Below are 22,349 nucleotides of genomic sequence, written 5' to 3' on the forward strand. Positions count from 1 at the left end.
TCTAGTGGTGATAGACAGGTGTCATAATACAAGTGCTTGCAGAGAGGTGGATTTTAGCAACAAGGAAAAAAGATGGAGAACTGCATACCAAATGCAGAATGTCTTTGCTGGAAGATTTTGCTTTGCAGTCCCCTGGTGCAGTCTATGGTGCAGTGCAGAGAGGCCAAGGCAGGGCTGTGCTCTTGTCTGGGATCCAGCCTGCCTTGATACTACAAGTCTTTCTTTTGCTGTTCCCAGATGATTGATGCTTGCCTGCTTTGGGGTGCTGCAAGATGTTAGACTGCCTGAGATCACGTAATATCTATGATGCTGAAGGAAAGGCCACAGTTGTCTTTACCCTGCAATGAGTTTCATCAAGAGAGCAGAGGAGACTTTACTAAATATCCTGGATCATGTCGTAAGGGACACAACACATCAGCAATAACAAGGCATGGTAACAATACGTCTGAGGGCTACAAAGATGTAAGTCAAGTCCAGAACTTTCTATTACGTGTTGTGATAGGTGGCCCCAGCCTAAAAACATTGCCACCTACCAAAATGGGAGACTATTTTCCTCGTAGATTAGATGTATATGCCAAAAATGGAGTGCTTGTTTTAAAGAGTACAGGAGAATCTCCCCTAGAACTTAAATTTAAATATTGATACTGAACGTTTAAAGGAAAAAAAAAAGAAAGAAAGAAGAGGAAAGAAAACAAATGTCCTCTGAAAAGGGAAAGCAATAGATGGAAAACCTGAAATCAAATTCTGAAAGCAATTTAGTGGAAGAGACATTAAATATAGAGGCCCATTTTTGGCTCAGTGCACCACAAAAAGTTCCTAAAGAAAATGACTTACTTTATATTGGCACAGAGCTCCCTTTTCAGTATCCCACATTCTGAAGACAGATATTTTGTGTAGATCACAGTAATACAAATCCAGAATATTTCACTCGTTCGTACACGAGTGAATTAAAGGAAAAACAAATTAATATCTATTTTGGTTGAGATCAATTCTACAGCAAGTAAATACATTTCCACAGATACATGATGGAAAAGTCTCTGTATATGTGATTTTCCTTTTGCTTAAAATTCACTTACCCTAGAATCACAAATATATGTCCACCCAGAAAGAAAACAGAAAAGAGAGAGAGTAATCACCTAATGTAAATTATATTTCAGTCCCTAATCCTGGATTTAAATCCCTTCAGGCCTCTGCAGTCAACCCACAAATATGTCTTCAGAAGATCAGACTTAGAATTGGATGCCTCAGTAACAGGAAAGAGGTGCAATCTAAACTTTACCGTGCAGCTTTTCAGTGTTAGCGGTATGAATTAGTGAAGATTAAAGCTGTCTAACTCTTGGCTTTGACAAGCTGAAGTTAGGTTTTAGAAAATACGTGTTGAAATTCAGTGTGCATGTGATAAAAACCACAATTATTGAACAAACTGGTATATTTTGAAAGGTGAATCTTATCTCACACAAACAGATGACATGGATTTAAATTTTCAGTTCTATTTAGATCCCAAATGATAGACTAATCCTGACTGTGGAATATTTCAGTCACTTAGAAAATAGTAAAAGAGAAATAAATTACAAGGCAGCTGTAGTTCTAACATGACCAAAAAAATAATGATCCATATACTCTGTCTGCTTTTCTGTAGGTGATGTAAAACTGAGTTTAATACAGAAATCTTCAAAGTAATCATATCAAATGACAGCAGAGGGAGCTATCATTTCTCCTCAGTTTATGGTGTCCTCACTAAATCCATTGCTCTCTTACGCCTTGTGTAGTGACCCTCAAGAATCTTGAAAAATACAAATTCTGAAATGTGGTGGAACTTTTCCAAAACTTTTCCAAAAGGGAGTTAGAGACTAACATGGAAGAAAGAAAATACACGTTAATATGCAATGTAAGGCCGGAAATCATCTTCTAAACATAAAGGCTCTGCAACAAGCACTTTGTTTTTACAGAAGTAAAATGTAACCAATGTTTGGCTTGTCTGGTTAAATTTATTTTTCTAGAGAAAAGGTAAATGACAGACTTGTTAATCTGTAAGTGTTTATCCCTCATGAATTTACAATTTATCTGCTACCTTTTGCTGTCCTTACTGAAGCACTCACACAGAACTGACAGGGTAACACTTGCTAAAAGTGTGCAGTGTTCTGCCCATGGAAGCCACACGGAAGCCACTCATTCATCCATTGAAAGAAATGACAAATGAACATACTGCATCCTGTGCTGCCCTGTGTTCCCCCCCTTTCTCCCCCCCTTTTCCCCCTCCTTATCTTCCCCCTTCTGTCTGGAAACTCAACAGACAGATACGAAGTATGGATCCCTTGGATTTCTTTTTTTTTCTTTCCTTTTTGGGTTTGACTGATGAAAGCGTGGCCTAGGTGGCCCCAATAAGTGAAGTACTGAAACTCTGGTCCACTTGGATTATAACGAACAGACAGGTGAGGTGTGAAGTTACATGCTGAACTGGCTGCTGCAAATGCAATGCTGAATGTCTTTTAGGATAAGCCCCAAAATACTGAAACACAGCCCAAGATTTGTTTCTAGACACACTAGAAGCAGAATGAATGCCCCACATCCTCACACCAGAAGCAGCTAGAACAATGTCTGAGCTCTGCTTGTTACCAATCTAGAGGCTTGGCTAAGGCCCTTCCCTCTCCCAGCAGGCAGCGCTGGGCCTGATGAACCCAGAGTATGGTTTGCTCTTTGGGCTGCCAGGGCATGCTGCTGACTCATATTCAACTTGCTGCCAAACAGAACCCCCAAATCCCTTTCTGCAGGGCAGCTCTCCTGCCTCTTGTCCCCCAGGGCAGAATATCCATACATAAATACATAGATCAAGGGCTGCCCCTTTATCTTATTAAAATCCTGTGTATAAGATACAAGATTTGTGAGGAATACCTGGAATACAACAGAGTAAATTGACTGCATCTGTAACGGTAAAAGCAGAAGTTGCAAGTATTTTTATTATTATTATTTTTATTCTTTTTTAGGGAAATAACACCAAACAAGTTTGTGTGGTGCCAGCAAGTCTCACCATGCAGACAGTGAGATATGAATTTAGTTGCATCTGTCACGGGATGTAGTTCTAATCTCAATGTAATCCTGGCAAAGTTCCCACTGACTTTGATAGAATTGAGATGGCACTTCACAGGGCCTCATCAATTCAGGAAAGCTCAGGGTCTGGTTTGGCGTCTCCATTTCTCTCAAACCCACTGCAGTGTCTCATTCTTGCCTCTGCTGTTCCCACAGGCATTCGCTTATGCTTCCCTCCTGTCTGCGTGTTCACTTAGACCACCTTGCCTGGCTTTCCAACTGGCATTTTATGTCCTGATCATTGATCAGTGGAGACTGCTCAATTTGTTCATTATGGTTCTGCAGATAACTATATTGTTCCCTGGGACAACTGTACATCTATCCATTGGAAATCAGTGGCATGCTGAGGATTTTCCATTTTTGAAGATGTTGGAGGTAGGCTACAGTATTACAGATCAGATTTTGGAGTACTGCATAGACTTTTTTGCAAAGCAAGTTTGGCAGCATTTGATTCAAAGAGTTATTGATTTGTATCCATAGCCAAAGTTGCCTTTCACTAGCTCTCTGCCATTAGTAAAGGCTGCACTTCTTGTCCTTTATGGATGTAAGACTTGTTTAGGTCTTGGTTCTCTTTTGCTATTTTATGTCAAACAGGTCTGCTTCTAGACCTTTTTTTCCATTTATTAGAAAAAACACTGGCAGGAAAAGTACTATGCCTGTGAATAACACTCCATTAAGTTTAACTTACCAAGTTGAGTGAGTTAACCCAGATTCTCACATTTCTAAGAGCTCTGTCAAAATCCAGTGCAGATGTTGCAGCTAAGGGATGACAATAAGTAGAAATTTGAACAAATGAGTAAATTGTTGGTATTTTCACACAATCTGGTATTTTTTCAGAAGTAATGATTTGGATCTATGTCTCGTAGATATTGTAAAGATATACACCTACAAAGATTTTTTGTTAAGTAAGCTCATTTCTGTTTCAAGCCATAGAGGGATGGGTTTGCTATGATGTCTCCCTCCTTCATCTTGTCTTGCACTGAATAGTTTGTGGGAATTAAGAAAAAGCATTTAGCCCCAGTGCCTGGCATACCTTGGGGTGCTGCCTCACGTGCATTTGGATTGCTTACAGGCAAGTCTATCAGTATGAGCCTAAGGCTCCAAGCAGCTGACTGGAATGTGTATTGCCAGATATGGTGATTTACAGTCCTTTGAATGTTGATTACTTGCCCTATCATACAGGGCAGCGATGTGAAGGTATGAGAAATGGTTGTTGCATAAACATTCTGTTCCTCTGACAATCAAATCTGTCAGTACTCTGCTGCCCATTGTGTTTTCATTGAAATGGTTGTATACATAAAGTAGTCAATGTAACCACTGACATCTACTGTGCATTTGTAATGAAAGACTTCTGGACACAGAATTACCTCCCTATGTGTATAGGGAGGTAATGCACTACATTTTTTGCCTTCCTCAGTCTTTATTTAAATCTTGCTGTTACATTTATTGTTATATGATAAAAACAAACAAACAAGCAAAAGGCATAATTCTGGTCTTTTGAATCTGAAAACAGTTTTGAAAGCTTTGAATTCTGAATCAGATCAAAGTTGTGAATATAACGAGGTAGTCTTTGCTAGAATTCTCATTGGCTGCAATCTTCTAAATGTAATAAAACAAATGAAGTTGATCTCCCTTTCCTGTTTTAATTATGTCACAAAATAGCTGCAATCTCCAGCTGACACTGTAATAGTAAGGGGAACTTACTGTGTTTTTTTCCCGAAATGGAAGTTTCTCATGAAATCCTAAAGAACATTTCAGATAGCTGTGATGGAAACAATAATTCTGCTTAGCTCACATTTGATTGTGTTTAAATACGGAGCATTTTGGCATACAAAACAGTATTGCAAGGGCCAATATCTCAGCTCTGTTTAGCATGCATTGTTGAATAACAAACATGCACATCTTGAAATCACACAAATGTGAAAATCTGCAATTCAGAATCTAAATTGCTTCGATAAAAAGACAGACAAAATATTTCCTTTAAATCTAAATGCAAAGTACCTTCATGCTGCTATTTTAGGAAGCAAAATTAGTAACTATTTTTTTTTTTTTTACAAAGGAAGCATCTCTCCTCTGTACTTTAGTACTGATTAGTAAATGGATATGCGGAAAGCTCTGTATGAAATTAGACAAGCATGAATCTGTGCACTCCAATCTATTTAATACATGTTCCCTAAGACTTGAACAACTAAAACTAATGCTCCCTCAGCTCCATTGAACTAATTAAGTTAGGTCGTTATGTTAATAATGGGCTGCCCTTCTGCCTGCATTTATAGCACTTAGCAAGTCAGTGTGTGTGTGGATGCTTACTGCATGAAGGACAAAGCTTCTGTCAGTGAATTAGATTAATCCATCAAGAGAATTAATGTGACATGATTACTGTTGATATATGTGAAGAAGCAGGCATGTACGAACTTGACACAAAGAGATATCTGCAGCTGTAGGAAGTAAGAAATACTTCAAAACATTAGGCAAGGGCTATGAGCCTGTACAGTTGAATAAATGGGCTGCTCATGCCAAGATGTGCTGATGATAGGCTGCTGATATGACAAATGCACAGGGTGCCATGGGATCCTAATGCTGCTATCAAGCATATAGTTTAACTCAGTTGTGTTGATGTTTTGCTACAGAGTTCTAATAACACCTGTTTTGTAAAATATTTCCCCAGATTAGTTTTCAGTTCTTTTGCTTTCTGAAGGAGAAGAGATGCTTGAAAATCAATTTAGGAAAAAAAAAAAAAAAGATCAGCTGCACTTTGGACATTATTTTGGTTGTTATCTAGTTTTGCCAATTATTTCATCAGCCACTTCATCTCCCTCTGTTCTACTGACTGTGTGCCATGTCCAAGGTTGCTAATGGTTTGGAAGTTCCCAACTACTGAAATGTGGCCCCTTAAGCCAGTGATAGCTGGCTGAGAAGAAAATGCTGGATTGGCAAATATTCTTTTGTGTCATAAGTATTAAAACATAATGAAGAGTTGATAGCTGGGATAAAGGAAAAAGCAGAATTGCTGCAGTGAAAATTTATAAGAATAACAAACTTTCTTCCTGACAGAGAGAAATATGCATGTGGGCTTCTTTGTATGACAGATGCAACCATTAGAATGTAGCATAAAACCAAGCCAAAATAATTGCAAGTTTTTGAAATGATCTTAATGCTGCTTTCTGTAGAAGGTGGTGGGTAGTATTAGAATTTCAGTTATCAAGAACAAAGTGGTAGAGAACTACCAATAGCACCTGACAATTTAGATTAATCATTTACTTAGCTGCAGCTCACAGAAGCAAGCCTTGTCTTGTAGTACCATGTGTAATTTATTTTTCTTATACATAGTGAGAAAGGTACTAAGATACTCAAGAGTCCTGAAGAAACGTTCTCTAATTCACAATGCGCTCTCCTGCACTTCCAACCACTGGCTGAGGCTGCAGAGATAGGGATTATTGTGTTGAGAACACTTGTAAGCATCGGAGTCAAGAGCAAATCACCCAGATGGTTTGTTAAGCAAACAAATGAACTCCCCTCCCCCCACCCTCCCCAAGTATCTATTCAATGAAGCTGTTCATTTAAAAACAGGATATATTGATGCCATTAAAGATCTTACATATAAAATTACTTTAGGTGTTTGTCTGCAGCGTAGCGTTCATTTACAGATGAGGTTACTGTAGTGCACTCAGACTTCAGAGGCATGATTCATGGTATTCATTTGTGTTTCCTAACACGTTGCAATATACATTGCCCAACCCAGCTGTAAAATAGCTATTTGCATGCTAGCAGATACATATTAGACCCAGTACATTTTGAATACAATTTGATAGCATGTGAATAGCTGGATATAGCTGGCAAAGAATGGCATTAATGTCAGCCATAAGTATCAGTTTTGCTATGGACACCTATAGGGGATAAATACTGCAAGTACCTATCACTTCTTGGATGTATTGCTTTTATAAACAGTAGTGCAAGAGGGTAAAAAAAAAAAAAAGTCAAATAATGTCCTGTGAAGGACATTTTAAAACATTTTGGACTGTGATTTCAAAATCAAATTTCCACAAGTAAAGAGAAAAATATCATTCACTGTGGCACTTTTTGCAAAGTCTGAAGGTTGAAAGAAAGTTATTTTGTAACCAAGCACAAAATAAGCATTTGAAAAATTATTTAGCTGGCAAAAAAACACAATTTTTTTCCACATTAAGATAACTTAAGAACACCCAAATTGTTTTTTATTAGGCTTCTCCTATTTACTTCTTGGCTGACACATGCATGAGATATTCAGCCCTAAAGGTCACTTCTGAGAAAGCAATAAGTGACTGGAAACAACACTGCAGGACAAAATGATGTCTCATTATTGATAGAGAGTGATAAATATTTTACTCCAGAGGCTACAAGCCAGCTCCTGTAAATAAATTTCTATTTCTCAGCTGTAGTGACAGCTGAAAGATGGATAACAGAGTGGCTCTTCCTTAGTTTAATATTTTGGTTAAAGAGAGGATGGTATGGAGTGTCCTGGATGTGTCACCTCATTGCCCACAGCAAGGCCTGAGGGCTGCCTCTGTGGGGCCCTGGCTGCCTGGCCGTGATGTGTTCCTCCATGGCCAGAAGAGAGTGGACAGCCCCAGTGCTTCTCAGCCCTGAGAGCAGCAGCAACAAATGAATGGGGCCTGCATACAGTGCCCAACACACACAGCTGCCATGTCATCCCTTCTTCTCTGGACCAGTGCTGTCCTTTAGGCTGTTCAAGCATCAACACAACGCTGCAGTCACCACAGCTGCTAACATCTCATTTTCCCTTGTGTGCGCTTTGGTTGTTTGATGGTTTACTTTTCCCCTTTTCTATTTGGTGTTGACATTCATCCTTAAAGTTTAATCATAGGGTAAAAAAGGACAGGAAGAGGAGAGGGGAAAAAAAAGAGAAAGGAAGGGAAGGAGAGGAGAGAAGGAAGGAAAGGAAGCCTTCCAGATGTTTTCCAAAGCTAGGGTGTGGGCGCTGCTACCCCTTCTGGAAAGGCAAAGTGGAAGTAGCTGTCTGTTGTGCTGCTCTGTGTTGAGGCCTACACCTCCTACATTCAGGCTTCGCAGCCCGAGGCACCTCCTACACCTGCCCACCACCACCTCCACTCCCACCATCCCCCGCCGGCCCGCAGGGCGGCGCCCTTCCCTGCAGCCACCGCCCGGGGGTGTGGCCACACATCGCCCCGCCCGCCCGACGGGGCGCCACAGGCGCGGCTCGGCCCTTTCCCCGCCCTCGCGCAGGCGCGGCCCGGCCATGTCCGCCGTGGAGCGGCGCCTGGCCCAATTTCGGGCCGCCCGCGGCAGCGCCGCTGCCGTCCCCCTGTGCCCCGCGGAGCCGCCGGGAAAGGCCGCGGCTCCGGAGCCCGCTGAGAGCCCGGATGGCGGCGGGCAGGTGAGCGCCGCGCGGTGCGGGTGGGGGCCGTGAGGCGGCGGCGGCGGGGCCGACGTCTGAAGGCACGTCTCGCTGCTGCCTCCGCAGGCCCGTCCCGGCGGGGCGCCGGCGCCGGTGTGGGCGCGGCCGCTGCTGCTGAAGGTGCTGCTGTGGGCCGTGCTGCTGGCGCTGTTCGCCGAGCTGGAGCTGGGGCTGCCCTACTTCGTCCTCTCCCTCCTCTACTGGATGTACGCCGGCACACGCGGCCCCGCCGAGCGGCGGCAGGGCGAGCTGAGCGCTTACTCCGTGTTCAACCCCGACTGCACCGCCATCGCCGGGACGCTGACGGCCGAGCAGCTGGAGCGGGAGCTGCATTACCGGCCCGCCGCCGGGACGTAGCGGAGCTGGGGCCGGGCTGGGGAGGAGGGGCGGCGGCTGTGCTCCGCGCTACGCCGCCCGTGCCTGACTCCTTCCCCGCCGCTTCCGAATAAAGCCGTAACAAAGCGCCATCGGCTTGTCGTGACTTTCTGCTTACGACGGGAGGCCGGTGATGGACTACGCTTGTAAGAGAGTGCCCCGCTGCTTTCCCGCCCGGCTCTGTATACGCCCAAGACGAGGCACGAGGCGGTATCGGTACAACTGAAGCCAGCTGCTGCTTCTGATCACGCCCGTGTTTCATCCAGTACATCAAATTTTGGTGCAGGTTTCCCGATCGCTTCATGTTACAAAGTTGACTATCTGCAGTGTAAGGCGAAAATATTATTACTCCTGACAAGTGACACGTGTGGTTTTAAACATCATTTTGGAAAAATAACTTACCTTAGGGACAATGAGCAGCAAATACAGAACTGCAAGAAGCTCTTAGATGAAAGAGTACTTGCTTGTTGCTGGACTCGGTCCTTTTTTACCACCACACAGCTGGTGATGCTTCTCACCATCATCCCATGTGCAGCCAGGTGCACTTTTCTTTATGAGCCACTGAGGTTTTTTTATGACCTATTGGTATTTCTAATATATAAATGATTCCATGAAAATAAATCATTGATATTAAGTTGTAGTGAAGAGCAGTTAGTTGAGTTTACACCTATTTTGTTGAGAACAAAAGTCGCAACCTTGGTCTTTCAAATTCTGTTTGTGTCTTTTCTGTTTTAGCTGTGATTTATAGTTACCACAAGTTCCATCTTTTGTTGGATAAACAAATGGAAGTGTTTGTTAATTAGACTGGAAAGAATAATAGGTTAGGGCACAAGTAATACCTTACTGTATTAGCAGCGTTTTTCAGTATCTCTCTGCAACACTGTCAACTTCTACTACCGCTCTGTTGTATAAATTCTAAATGTTACTAAAGCCAACCACAGAATTTTCTCACTTCTTTCACCATCTTCTGGCTGAGATGTACAAACCAGCTGAGTTCTCGCTGTTCTTTTCACTGTTTTCATCTAACTTCATATGGATAATGTGCTCCATTTTGTTTTTGACTAACAAAGCCTCTGCAGGTTCAGAGCCCTCTTTGTAGTGGACACAGAAGTGGAAATAGAAATCTTTACTTTCATGGAAGAACCATGAATTAGGAGTCTCAACAATCTTAGGAAGTATTCTGCTAACGATGGAGTAATAAATAGGTGATAATTTAGGAAAAGGTAAGTACACCAGTAAGTGACAGCATTTTGTGAGTTGAAACTTTATTCACGAGGAATAAAATAAACATGTTCAGGGGAAGCTGACAATTTGACACCTTTCACAGATCCCGTCGGTGTTTTAAGCAAGGAAAGACATGCAAATAAATATTAAGGTTACATCCATGAAACAATAGAACTTTATAGCAGCAATAATGGAAATAAAGGCTTAATTTGCTTTAAACTCTAGTTACATAATGTCAGGGTGAATTTGTAGACTATTCCGTTTAATACTTTATGAAACAAATTACTGCGCTAAATGAGAATGAAGCTGAAAGGCACAAGAAATAAAAATTCATGCAGTTCATCTGTTCCAGTGCTTTCTGTTACTTTTCTTATTTCATGCTACTCAAATAAATGCACAGTATAAATTCTGAAATAGAGATGGCAAGAATAACAACATGGGCTTGTAAAAGATTTTACTGAAGTAGATATGAAGTAGATAGGAAGTATTATACAGAAATCATTTTTTAGGCCTTTCTCAAAGTATGGTACTACTGTAGTTCTGCTTTGATGGCAATTCCCTTCACTTAGTTTTACCAGTTCTTAAGGGAGATAAAGAAGTGAGAGCTTAATTGAAGAGGAAGAAAAACACACCAAAGCTGTTTGTCTGAGATCATCACTCTTTTGTTTTTTTTTTCTTCACTTATATTCTAACAAGCCAGAACTTAAAAAGCTAAATTTGACAACTGGTGCTGCAGATATTCCTATGGGCCCAAAGCCCTCAGTTCTTAAGTGACTGAAAAGACCAAAAAGAGTTCAAAAGCATGTCAAACTGTAGAAGGAAACTTTGTGACAGAAACTAAATACAGCTTTCTTAGCACACACAAATGTCTATCCTCGTTCACTGTGTGTATTTTTTCCAGCATAATAGTGTGTAACGCATATCTATAGCTTCCTATTGCCACAGCAGAACAAATTTTGCTAACAGCTGCACAAGTGGCAGAAACTTTTTTTCTGGGTTTGCACACAATCAAGCAGGGCCCTAGAAAATTAGCACCCATCTTGAATATTAACGAATGAAATTATTCCCTCCAGTGTGTATTATCATATAGATTAAGATTTCACCTGTAGCTGGTACCTTTTCACCTACTAGTGATTCTCATGTTGCTGCTTTTCCTATACAAAGCAATCAAATGTAGATGCTAAGTGGAAAAATGATGCATACTCTGCATACAGGAAGCTAATTAATTATATTTCAGAACAGTGACTAATGTACATATGTAGTAGTCAGATATTGTATTGAGGGTGATGCAATGTAGAAACTAGGTATTAAATTTACAGAAGAGCCTGAGGTGCTTCATTCCAAGGTCAGCTCTGCAACCAAAGTTATAAAGGCACAGCCTGGGAATGGCCTGTATATAAGCCAGTGTGCTAGGCATATGCAAGCCAGCCTGAGAACTGTGGTGGATTTCTACAAATGTGTCTTGACTTTTCCCTGGAGCTCAATTATAAGCATTATAGCAGAAGAAGGTAACCTATCTTCTCTAATTTAATTCTAATCTGCTGATTACAAAATTAATCCAACTTGTTGGCAATTTGAATTCTAATACAATGATTAAATTATTCCATGCAAAGCAATCTAGCTTCAGGCAGGAAAGATGCTGAATTATATCCAGTCCCCTTTCTTGGCAACAAGAGATGTGGATTTAAGTGCAAAGAGGGACTTGAAAATATCTCTGCTGAGCAGTATACCTGTTAGGCTATGGAAGCCACTCTTATTACAAGAAGGCTATGGGCAGGAATGTTCTCAGACCTAGTCTCCAGCATCTCTCAGCTGTAAAGTGGGGGTGTATATCTAAGCTGAGTATCTATATAACACTTGTTATTAAGTGAGGCAATGGGCCAAGATCTGCTTATAAAAGTGCCTCATGTTTTCCCCAGCAACTCTTGTAAACATCAGCAAGGGTAACATAATTAGCAGCGTAGATGCATTCTCTACAAGAGCCATTGTAGTTTTAAACAAACAAAAGCCCGTTGAGTTGAGGATGCAGTGATGTGGGGTATTTTTTGAACCCAGCTGAAGGCAGGCCCTGGAGCATGTGGACAGCCCAAGGCCCTGGGCACAGCCGGGAGCTGTCCGCCGTGCTGACAATTCAGCCTTCCACTACCCCGAGTAGAACCTTGCGGGTATCTCAGGTGCCTGGAGAAAACGTACAAGGCTAGAGAAGAGATAAAAGTGAGCCCACACTGTAAATACCGAATCACTTCCAAGTCAGTGAAGTCTGGTAAGACCAATTGTAACTGCAGGTTGACTTCTTTGTGTTTGCACCCACAGAAAGTAGAGTACAGCTTTGAAGGAAAATGTTTTGAAGCAAAAGTCATTATCCTGTCTGTGTTCATACCTATTCATACCTATTCATACCTATGGAGAGGCGGAGTACCATATAAAAGCGGAAGGGCTCTGCATTTGCTGGTAATTCCCATTGTTGTCAGTAGAGATGACACACATCTATTAATATCAGAATAGATCCCCTAATAGATAGTAATTTTGGTTTGTTTCTTTCAAGCAAACTCTAAAAAGAACATTCAGGAATATATACCATGCTACTTGCTGCAGTTACAGACTTTCAAGATGCTGTTCTTCACCTTTCTGGTAAACAGGTAAATATATTCTGAACTTCAGATCTGGGAAACTTTTTCCAAAGCTGGTTCTTACTTAAAGCCCATGCTGCTTCCCACCAAGTTTTTTCTAAAATGTGATAGCACCTTACCCTATCCTCATAAAAGTCAACATGTGTTTGTTGTCAGTAATCATATTCTGTTTCCTTGTAATTTAATCAGTCGATCACTCAGCTCACCCACTCAACAATAATAAGCCATTGACCCTGTGGTTTCAGACTGGATCAATGCTATGCTAAGTTTTGGACACCTGGAGGCCTTGTGTGCAAATAGGAAGAAACTTTTAACTTACTTTAGACATGATCAATTTTTGCTCTGATGTGTTGATTACATTAGCAGATTTCTCTCCCTAGAAACCTTTGTCCAACAGCCTGCAGGCAATGAGCAGCATATACTCAAGTTTCTTGCTGGAGATGACACGTTTAAGCCACTTGCTTGGGTATTTAAGGGTTTTCAGGTACATTATACAGTTCATTGTTCTCAATCTGGTTCACCTGCAGAAATCTTAGCTGAATGTAGCCTGGCAAGTGGCAGCGTAAACACTACTGCCTACCGTGCCTCCACTACTGATGCTGTTGGCTGGACACTTCAGAGGTTTCATGCTGCTGTCTCTCTGGACATACAAATGTTCCAATCTCCAGCGCTCCCAACTTTTCCGAAACTCCATCTGAACCTAACAGAAGCAAAACAAGAAAACAAAAGGAATGAATATAGAAGCAATCAGATCTTTAAATGATTCTGTTAGAAAAGGGCAAGTTAATAAACATACTATTCTACTGAGGAAAGATGACAATGCTCTAAACCTCCATTATTACTGCTTCAGATTATCTAATTACCTCATTAGTCTATCATAGGGTATTTCATATTTAAAATAATGATGGTTTGCACTTTCACTTGTATAAATAAAGCTCTTTATGCTACACGCAACAGGATTTTTTCAGTATTTTTTTCTAAATAGTATTCATTTGCAATACAGCATGTACTCCATGCCCCACTACTATTAAGTTGATTTTACTTATCAACTATTAAATGAGCAAAAAGATCGACTTCCTGTTCAGTACTGTCACCACAGGCATTCTTAAAGTTCTGCTTCTGATTTCATTTAATCAGTATTATTCTTTGGCTGATTTTTGTTTGTGGAATATTTACTTTCCTAGTTCCACACAAAAGATATTTATTCAGAATTGATACATCAACAAACTAGCATATTAAAGACTAATTGTTTTCTAAAAGGGAGAAAGAAAGTATAAAGTATCTCTTTGCAGATATTTTTTAAAAAGTTGTAGTAATTATACAAGGCTTATATCCAGTCACTGGTTCTGGGTTAAACTGTGTAACTACTGTATCCATTTGGGAGTTTATCAAGGGTTTTGAAACTGTGTCATGGTTTGGGGTTTTTATTCTCCAGCAAGAACAGAATTTTGAGTCTACCTGTTCCATGGGCAAAGTTCTTGCCACTTGACTGAAGTAAGAAGTCCCATTAGCTTTTAATGCATAAGGAAGAGGACATAAAATTGAAGCTTTTTTACTCTATTTAGAAAAAGGCAGGAGAGCAACTACAGTGATGAACTCATTGGGGTGTGTACTTCTGCCTGGAAGTAAGTGCGCTATGGTAGGTTATTCAAGTGAGCCTTCTCTCGAGAGTTCCTTTTTATTTCCTCTTAGGGTCTGGTAGTGAACACCAAGAAACTAAATAGACAAATGGTAGTTCCAGCACAGGTTCGTTATCCTGTCCAAGCTGCTGAAATCTTCATTCTCTGAAGGAAACTTTCTAGGGAACCAGCTACTTTTTGTCTTTCTTCTCTACTCGTTTATTTTCAAATACCAAACCTGAGAAAAAAACCCTAAAAAAGGAGCAAAGTATGCACAGCCAATTGTTTTCCTTTACTAGTTACCTCTAGCACTGCTTGCCAACTCAGAGCTACAGCCCTTGTACTGAGTACCGTCCTGGCACAAGCACATGAGAGCCAACTGCATTTCTGTGTTACTGTCTGTGGAATCTGTCCCTCTGGTATCACAATCAAATAGGGAACAAGGAAAGGTGCTAAGATAAAATAGTATATTTTACTATGATTCTGGGTGGCTGTTGTGTCAAAAGCCACACAAGGGCACAAGAAAAAAGACAGCATTCTGAGATACTTTGCCATATAAGAATGAGGAAGAATAACTTGATAAAGACAGAAAATGAAACTGAAATACAAGCACCACACTGTCTGCAGAATAAGAACGGATCATACTATCATTCCTATAATTGGTAACTTTTGTGGGAATGGAGAAATGCTGTTTTGTTAGGTAGCATTGGGAATAAGCAATTTTAGATACTGACAGGAAGATCCTGAAAGAGTACATGAATGTATTTATTGACAGAATAAGTCAATGAGCAATAGAAGCAGGTATTTAGAATCAGGCAGAGGGATGAAATGTTTTCCGTCTGGCTGGACGTGACAGGCAGTATCCTAGAGCTATGACACAAATAGCCTGCAAGATTGAGATGAAGTGATTGGGAAGATCTGAACAAAAGACCATAACAGAAATGATGCTTTAGGAATAAATCTGGATGACAGAATATTAGTTTTCACTCCAAAGGTTAAGGAAAAGGGTAAAGAGCAACTCTGCTTTCAATGGTGAATTAATTTTTTTTTGCCTAGATGGCTATGAAGACATGACTGAAGTTATAGTTCAAGATTTATTTTGCAGATCTTGAGCACAGAAGCTGATGTACAGAACTTTCAGCAAAATAATTAGCCTAGCAGCATCCATTCATGGATGAGATTCCTCATAAATAGGCTGTATAGGGAGAAGAGAGCCAAGAAAAAAGTTCCCATGAAAAAGGGGAAGAAGAAAATTTTCATAGACAGAGGTAAGAAGTATGCAGAACCTAAAAAAGATGGTCATGGATGTTAAAAATGGAGAAGGTATCTCACAGAGAACAGCTGATAGAGCCTAATGCAGGTTGCAGGCAAGGGTATTGAGAATGTGGCAATTAGTCTGAAATCTGATTACAGAGAAGTTAAACTTTGGCAAAAACTATGTCATTCAATCACAGTGATAGGAAAGTAGATCTGAAATGACATAGAATGGAGCTGGTGGAGCAGTTCAAGAAACAGTCTTTATAGAGAATACAGAGTAAAAAGAGAAAATGAAGGTTGAGCAGTAATGAAAAAAAAAAAAAAGGCAAGGAATCCTGGAGTTAGGACGGATTCTTTTAAGGTGAAAGAGGGCAAAATGTATTTCCACAGAGATAGGAAGGAGGCAAAAAAAGAGAAGGAAAACTATACAGAAAGCAGCCTGAATTAGCTTAAACTAATTCTGATGGAAAAAGGTAGCATCTCTCTGGTTAGAATATTTCTTACAGAAGGCTACACTGCAGAAAAAATGGATCACATTAAACCCATCCCAGTCTTTAAAGAAAATTGGTGATTACACCAATCTGATGAGACCCTGTAATTTGCTTCAGAGCAATACTAGAGGAATTATTTCAGGTGAAATACTAACATATTTTAATGTTCTTCTATAAGTAAATTCTACAAAAGGAAATAATAACTTCTATCTTTATTTCTGTCCTTGATCTGGCTCCAACACTTGCAAAAAACACTGAGAAGTATGGTTAAGGTAAAAGAAAAGAAGTCACTGAGTCACAGACAAAAAATACAGACCATACTGCATACAAGTATAGGCTTCAGGAACAGTGTCAGATGAAAAACAGTTTAAAAACTAAGATATGGATTTATTTTAAGTAAGTACATTGGTGAATGAGCTTGACAAAATTTTTTTCCCTTCTTTTAATAAGCATTGGAACAAGTTAAATAATTCAATCTAGATTGTCAGATTTCTATGAAACTGAATACATTAGGATTAGACACTGGGAATTACAATACAAAAGCAAAAGAGCTGTAACAACATGAGATGTCACAGAACATTCTGTCAAAAGAAGCAACTCTTTTTTCAGAGTTTGTGATGAATGTGACTTTGTTCTTGTATCGCATGGAGGAAACTATTGGACATTATGCACTGGGGGCCTGGCTGCAGCTGCACAGGGGATGTATGAGCAGAGGCCAAAGTGAATCAGAATAAATGATACAGCAGCAGATGGTTCTTAATTTCAGGATTTACACCTGTAAAAGTGTACAAAGGATTTTAAATAAGTATTTTCCAATTCATGCTTGAGCAAAGCCTGCTGCTACCCACCTCTAGCTTTCATAAGTGGTGCAATTAACACATTCACTTAAATATAATCTTACCAACAGCTACAAAAGTGAACAGTCTCCTGCAGGGCGTAATTCAGCATGCCTGCTGCTTTTTTGTTAACTCCAGCTTAGCCATAATGACATAATTAGAACATTTTTTCCATTGGTTTCAATTCCTTGATGAGGTCTATCTCTCAACAGCTGATCTTGGATCACTGTGTTATATTTAAAAGTAGAGTTAGTGCTAATGCAAAACACATTGACTTGCATTATACTTAATAATGTGCTGCCAAATCAGTAGTGTTTTTGCTTCCCTTGCAAGCCTGACTGCTGAATGAATAAATAATAATGACCATTTAGAAGATAACACAAAAGGTTTATGCAGTACAGAAACAGAACAATACTCTCCTCTAACAGGTCTGGAGTTCAGCAGATGCCCTAGAAGATGGTACTTGTATTCAAATTATCTCAAAGTTCTGAGGTCAGAGCTTTTGGGTGAACTAGCTAATCCCTGAAGTTCAGTGCTATATTTTAATGAGAAAGTGATGATATTTTCAGTAGCAGGGATGCATGGAAATGAGGTTGAACTAAACCATACAAGACATTAGTCACGAATACTCTACAATCTCATCAATGAGCTGCTGGAAGTTGTAGAATAAAAAGGGCTCTACTTCAATATTAATCAAAGCAAGCACATTAGAAACACTGTGGGATAGATTAAGAGGAGCAACTGTCTCAATAAAAGGAAAGTTCAATCACTGAAAACTGTACAGTTGTAAGCAAGAAAACTTACAAGATTTCATGCCTACAAATAATACTCTTGAAGTATACTGCCTGGATTCCTTCCAACAAGAATTGTCTGAAAAGTTATCCTGTGTGGCTGTAAAGAGGATAGTCTGTAGAAAAAGTAGATTTAAAAAAAAAAAAAAAAAAGTCCTCAGTAGGACTTTCAGCAGTTCAAGACCATTTAGCAATTCAAAATCACTTTCAATTTCCTTTTTCTACAGTGGCTGCTTATACTGCAAGCTGGAACAATTTGTAGTGTCTCTCTTACCTCATTATTGATGAAGCAATAGAGAATTGCAACCATCAGCCCCTGAAATCAACAAAAAACAGAAGAGGAGTGAGAAGAAAGAGCAGAGCAGAGGACAGAGCTCCATGCTGGCATCTTCCATGGTGAGAGAAAAACAAGAATGAATGATGGAGACAAAGGGTGGTCTCTGACAGCCCTGATGGCAGAAAAGTTTGATCAAACTATGGCTCAGAGCACACGATCTTAGGAAAAATAAGCTATTGTGTTCTTCAACCTCTGTCATTTTTTCCTAACACCTCTTTCCCTCTGCTTTTTCCTTACCTGGCTTCTGGCCATAAGCACTTAATATAAACAATTCACAATGAGCTTAAATACAGCTCTGTGCTTGATAAACAGGGAATGAGTGGGCGAGCAGGTAAACTGGAAGAATAATGATTCCCTTAGACAAGGAGATTATTTTAAAAATGGCTTTACCTAAGGCAACAGATAAATAAAAATCACAGTAAATCTACATTTGCCTCACATGCAGTTTCAGCCGTAGACAACTACTTCTCACAGCATAGATTTTCAAGAGTATCAAAAACGAAAGAGAAGGCACAAAATTTGCTTTCAGCAACACCATTATACAATTACAGGAAATCACAGACAATTTCATTATTGTCTTGAGGCACCCCATAGGGAGTAGAACTTAATACATGGATGGGAATGCCAGCTTACTGTGAGAAATGTAAGACTTATTGAAAATAGAGTGACATTAACATCTAAACTAACTATTAAAAATGACTTATCATATCACTGTCATAAACATGCAATATCCACTGCTAAATTGAGAAATACAATGAACAAGAATGAGAGTGTGAGCAGGACACCAAACAGCAATTAGAAAATATCCAACGTGCCCAGAATGAATGCTACCTGGAAAGAAGCAAAGGAGAGCTCAGTAAAAAGCTTCACAAAGCGCAGCATCCCTCTGGCGTGTTCATCAGTAATAAAGGCAAAGATGACTTCATGGGTTCCCAGCAGAGGGATCAATGTCAAGGTAGACTTGGCCAGCCTAAGATCACAAAGAAAGAAAGAAACAATGCCACTGAATAGCTCCTTGTTCTGCTTCTGTGAACCAAAAAAGAATAAATAAATAAAAAATAAATAAAGGAAAAGTAGCCGCAAAAGTAACCATGGTATGTTTCAACATGTTTTAAGTGCTACTCCACATCACCCCTGCTGTCAGCAATGCTATCTATTCAGCTCCTGGCTGTATTTTGCCTAGAAGGCCTTTCAAATTTAGGAGCAGGTCACATGCTTTCTTGTACCCCAAGATGTTTCCCTGTGTACACCTTTCCCCATTTGTAAATGGGAAATACAATCAAAACTTACCTTGTTACCTTGTTAATAACCTGAAATAAACAGTCTACCAGGGACTAGAATCTTTTAAAAATATACATTGGCATGTGAAGGATTACTTGTTTCTTCCCATCTCCATGGTGTGTTAAATCTTCAAAACACTGTACTGTATAAGACTTCATAAAAGCAGTTAAACTGTCTTAAAGTGACTGATGACTCTGTGATTTAAATGGCAAGTTCAAAGACACAACTAGCAAAAAAAAAAAAAGAAAAAAAAAGAAGACACCAATATGAAATAAAGCATTTTTTGCCCGTGGGAGAGAAAGCAGTGCTCAGGGTTACAACTACAGGGAGCCATTCACAAGAATAGTCCTTAGCCACTTAACAGGATAATGGAAGGTGCCTGAACCTCACAGAGGAGCTTACAGTACTATCCTGGGCTACAGAACCAGTCAACACTACCAGTGTCTCCTGACAGTCTGCCATGGGACACTTTGGTGGGTATAGAATCACTTGACTGGCAGGCTGACAGTACTTAGAATATCTTGTGCACTCTATGGCTTTCAGCTGATATTCTGAGTCACATTCAAGTTGAAAGGAATCTCTGGAAGTCCCTTGCTTGATTCAGCAGGTTTGCTCACGTCTGCGTCCCACCAAGTTTTAAATATCTTCGTGTCAGATTTTGCACAGCCCCGATAGGCCCCTTTTCCCACATCAGACAACTCTTTTTTGTTCTTTTTTTTCCCCCACCTCTGACATACAGCTCTTGCAATAACTTGTGCCCCTTGTCCTTTCACCATGTACCTCTGTAAGAAGTCCAGCTCCATTTTCTCTATAATCACTGTTAGGTAGCTGAAGACTGCAATAGAATCCTTGCTTAGCCTTCTGTTCTCCAGGCTGAATAAACCTAGTTCTCAGCAACTCTGTCTACATCACTTACTCCATCTCCTCACTTACACTGGTGGAAAAACTGAGGTGAGATCCATGGATTACAGGAGGTCAGAACACAATGACTTTCTTGAACTGGACACCAGAAGTAGTTTCATAGCTGCTGAATGGAATGGGTCTGTCACTTCCCTTGATCTGGCTACACTCTTACTAATGTACCACAGTCAGCCTACAATGCCACAAGGGCACACTGCTGAATTATGTTTCAGCCTGCTGTCCTCCAGCATTCTTGGGTCATCCATAAAGTTGCTTCGTATCCAGTCAGTGCCCATTCCATGTTGCTGGATGGAGTTGTTCTACACTAAGCACTGGGCTCCTGTCAGCCCATCCACTACTCTGCCAATGTCATTGGTGCAGAAGGCAAGAAGGCAAGAACGAGAGATACTGTATCTAAGGAGCCATTGAAATTAAACAGTTTACAGTCAAACAGACATGCAGATTTTTAGTGGATGTAGGCATGCTGCTGCACTGGAGGAGGGGAGGGAACTTGCAGGCTCTGCTTCACCACCACCTCCCTGAGACAGAGGTAGAAGCAGGAGGCTGACTGAATCAGCTCTTACAGCACGGCCTGGGTAAAGAAAGAGAGTTGAGTAGGTGTACAGCAATCTCCTAGTTTGTTTAATGAATGCTAATTAGCCTAGATGGGATACTTAGAGAGCTTTATCTTAAACAGAAAGCTATGAAAAGTCCTATGAAAATGCTTCCTGGGTAGTTAAGATCTCCCTGAAGAAAATCCCCTACCTAAGCAAAAGGAAGCTTCCTCACAGCTCCAGTCCTTACACAGAGAAAAGGGATTTGTTGCTGTGCTAAACAATGAGCACTATCTGGGCAACACAAGAGAGCAGATGGAAAAATTTCTTTGAAAGCAAAAGACTTCTCCTCTACATTTAAGTTAGTGACTTTCTAGGGCACCTACACTGGTCTTGTTTAAGAGAATAAATTTCACAGTGGCAGTTCCATCTTCCATCCACACAAGTCTTTTCCAGTATCTCTGAGCAGAAAAGAAGGGGTAAAAATATTCTCATACAGCTATCTATGTCCTCTGGTCTTGTTATCATCAGAGACCTACCAATGAACTGAACTCTTCTGGGTAAAGAAGACTTCTTCAACTTGACTATACCTACCAACCAAAAGAAGGACTACCAAGATCTTAGTCTTCATCAGTAAAGAAGGTTCTGCTGCTGGGTAAATTCCTTCTTGATAAAGCCTCCCTGTTTACTAGCAGATTTTTGAACATACAACATGAATAATTGAATGAACTTGCACTTCTGGTTCAGCTATATCAAACCTTCCTTCTAAATACAGAAGTCATAAGGGCAAGGGCTTTCTCCTTGATAGCATAATTTTACAGTCAGACTTTCAAATGCCTCCAAGTAGCGAAAATGCCTGCCTCCCACTACGCCCTGCAAATTTTACCCTGGGAAGAAAAGGTCATGTTTATTCAGAACGAATGAAAGTTAAGCGTGCAGCACATTAGGAGTCCTTTTCTCTGCTTTGAACTTCAATCATGCATAAGGATTTCCAAAATTTCACAAAGCTCTGAAGGTAGGTAACATCAAGACAACTCTGTACTCTGATAAGATGACACAAAAATACGTGCTGTGTCTACTATAGAAGTCTAGCAAAGTCAAATAACCATAGCTGAACAGCACATAGCTCCACACTCATTAATTTACCCTATAGCAGACTTGTTCCTCCTATACTATTTTTCAGACTGTAATACAGAAATGTACTTCAAGATGTAGACATAAATGATGCAACTACGAATCTTATCAAGGTGATAAAATAACAGGCATAACACAGACACAGACAGGGCAATGACTGCAAAATAAATATTGAACATTTCAGTGGGTATCTCTCTTGAAACATCATATATATGCCTAGTAAATTCAAGATTGATAGTTTTTCCTAATAAAAATTGGCAATAAGAACAAGCAACAGTACTCAAAATAACCCCTCACCATCTCCATTGAAGTTATAGATTTTATTTCTCTCACTCATTTTCTTCCAAATTACGTAAGTATTTGCATATGCTGCAAGTATGCAAAAAAATATCTGCTTACTTAATATTCTTCCAGTGT

General features: G+C 40.1%; 2 protein-coding genes and 1 long non-coding RNA gene across 3 annotated transcripts in view; 2 read left to right on the forward strand and 1 right to left on the reverse strand.

The window, feature by feature from the left end:
- The window catches only part of LOC116232945 (uncharacterized), a 29,068-nt gene extending 24,455 nt beyond the window's left edge, over nt 1–4,613 (forward strand). Inside the window, exons 2-3 of the long non-coding RNA XR_004167843.2 lie at nt 238–462; nt 3,244–4,613. This is a non-coding gene — a long non-coding RNA (uncharacterized LOC116232945). The remainder of the gene's footprint in view (nt 1–237; nt 463–3,243) is intronic.
- A 3,710-nt stretch (nt 4,614–8,323) lies between these two features.
- Nucleotides 8,324–10,442, forward strand: SAYSD1 (SAYSVFN motif domain containing 1). Its single transcript, XM_090135208.1, has 3 exons — nt 8,324–8,482; nt 8,570–8,855; nt 9,001–10,442. The coding sequence occupies exons 1-3, from the start codon at nt 8,345–8,347 to the stop codon at nt 9,102–9,104; spliced, it is 528 nt and encodes a 175-aa protein (XP_089991334.1). The 5' UTR covers nt 8,324–8,344; the 3' UTR covers nt 9,105–10,442.
- Nucleotides 10,443–10,846: 404 nt separating this feature from the next.
- Nucleotides 10,847–22,349, reverse strand: part of GLP1R (glucagon like peptide 1 receptor) — a 79,472-nt gene continuing 67,969 nt past the window's right edge. The window contains exons 11-13 of the mRNA XM_031594145.2: nt 18,895–19,033; nt 18,001–18,042; nt 10,847–13,432 (exon numbers count right to left, since the gene is read on the reverse strand). Coding sequence (XP_031450005.1) covers nt 13,265–13,432; nt 18,001–18,042; nt 18,895–19,033 — 349 coding nt within the window. The 3' untranslated portion in view covers nt 10,847–13,264. The remainder of the gene's footprint in view (nt 13,433–18,000; nt 18,043–18,894; nt 19,034–22,349) is intronic.

The sequence above is a fragment of the Phasianus colchicus genome, chromosome 2 (genome assembly GCF_987193195.1).
Source record: "Phasianus colchicus chromosome 2, bPhaCol1.hap1.1, whole genome shotgun sequence".
NCBI lineage: Eukaryota > Metazoa > Chordata > Aves > Galliformes > Phasianidae > Phasianus > Phasianus colchicus.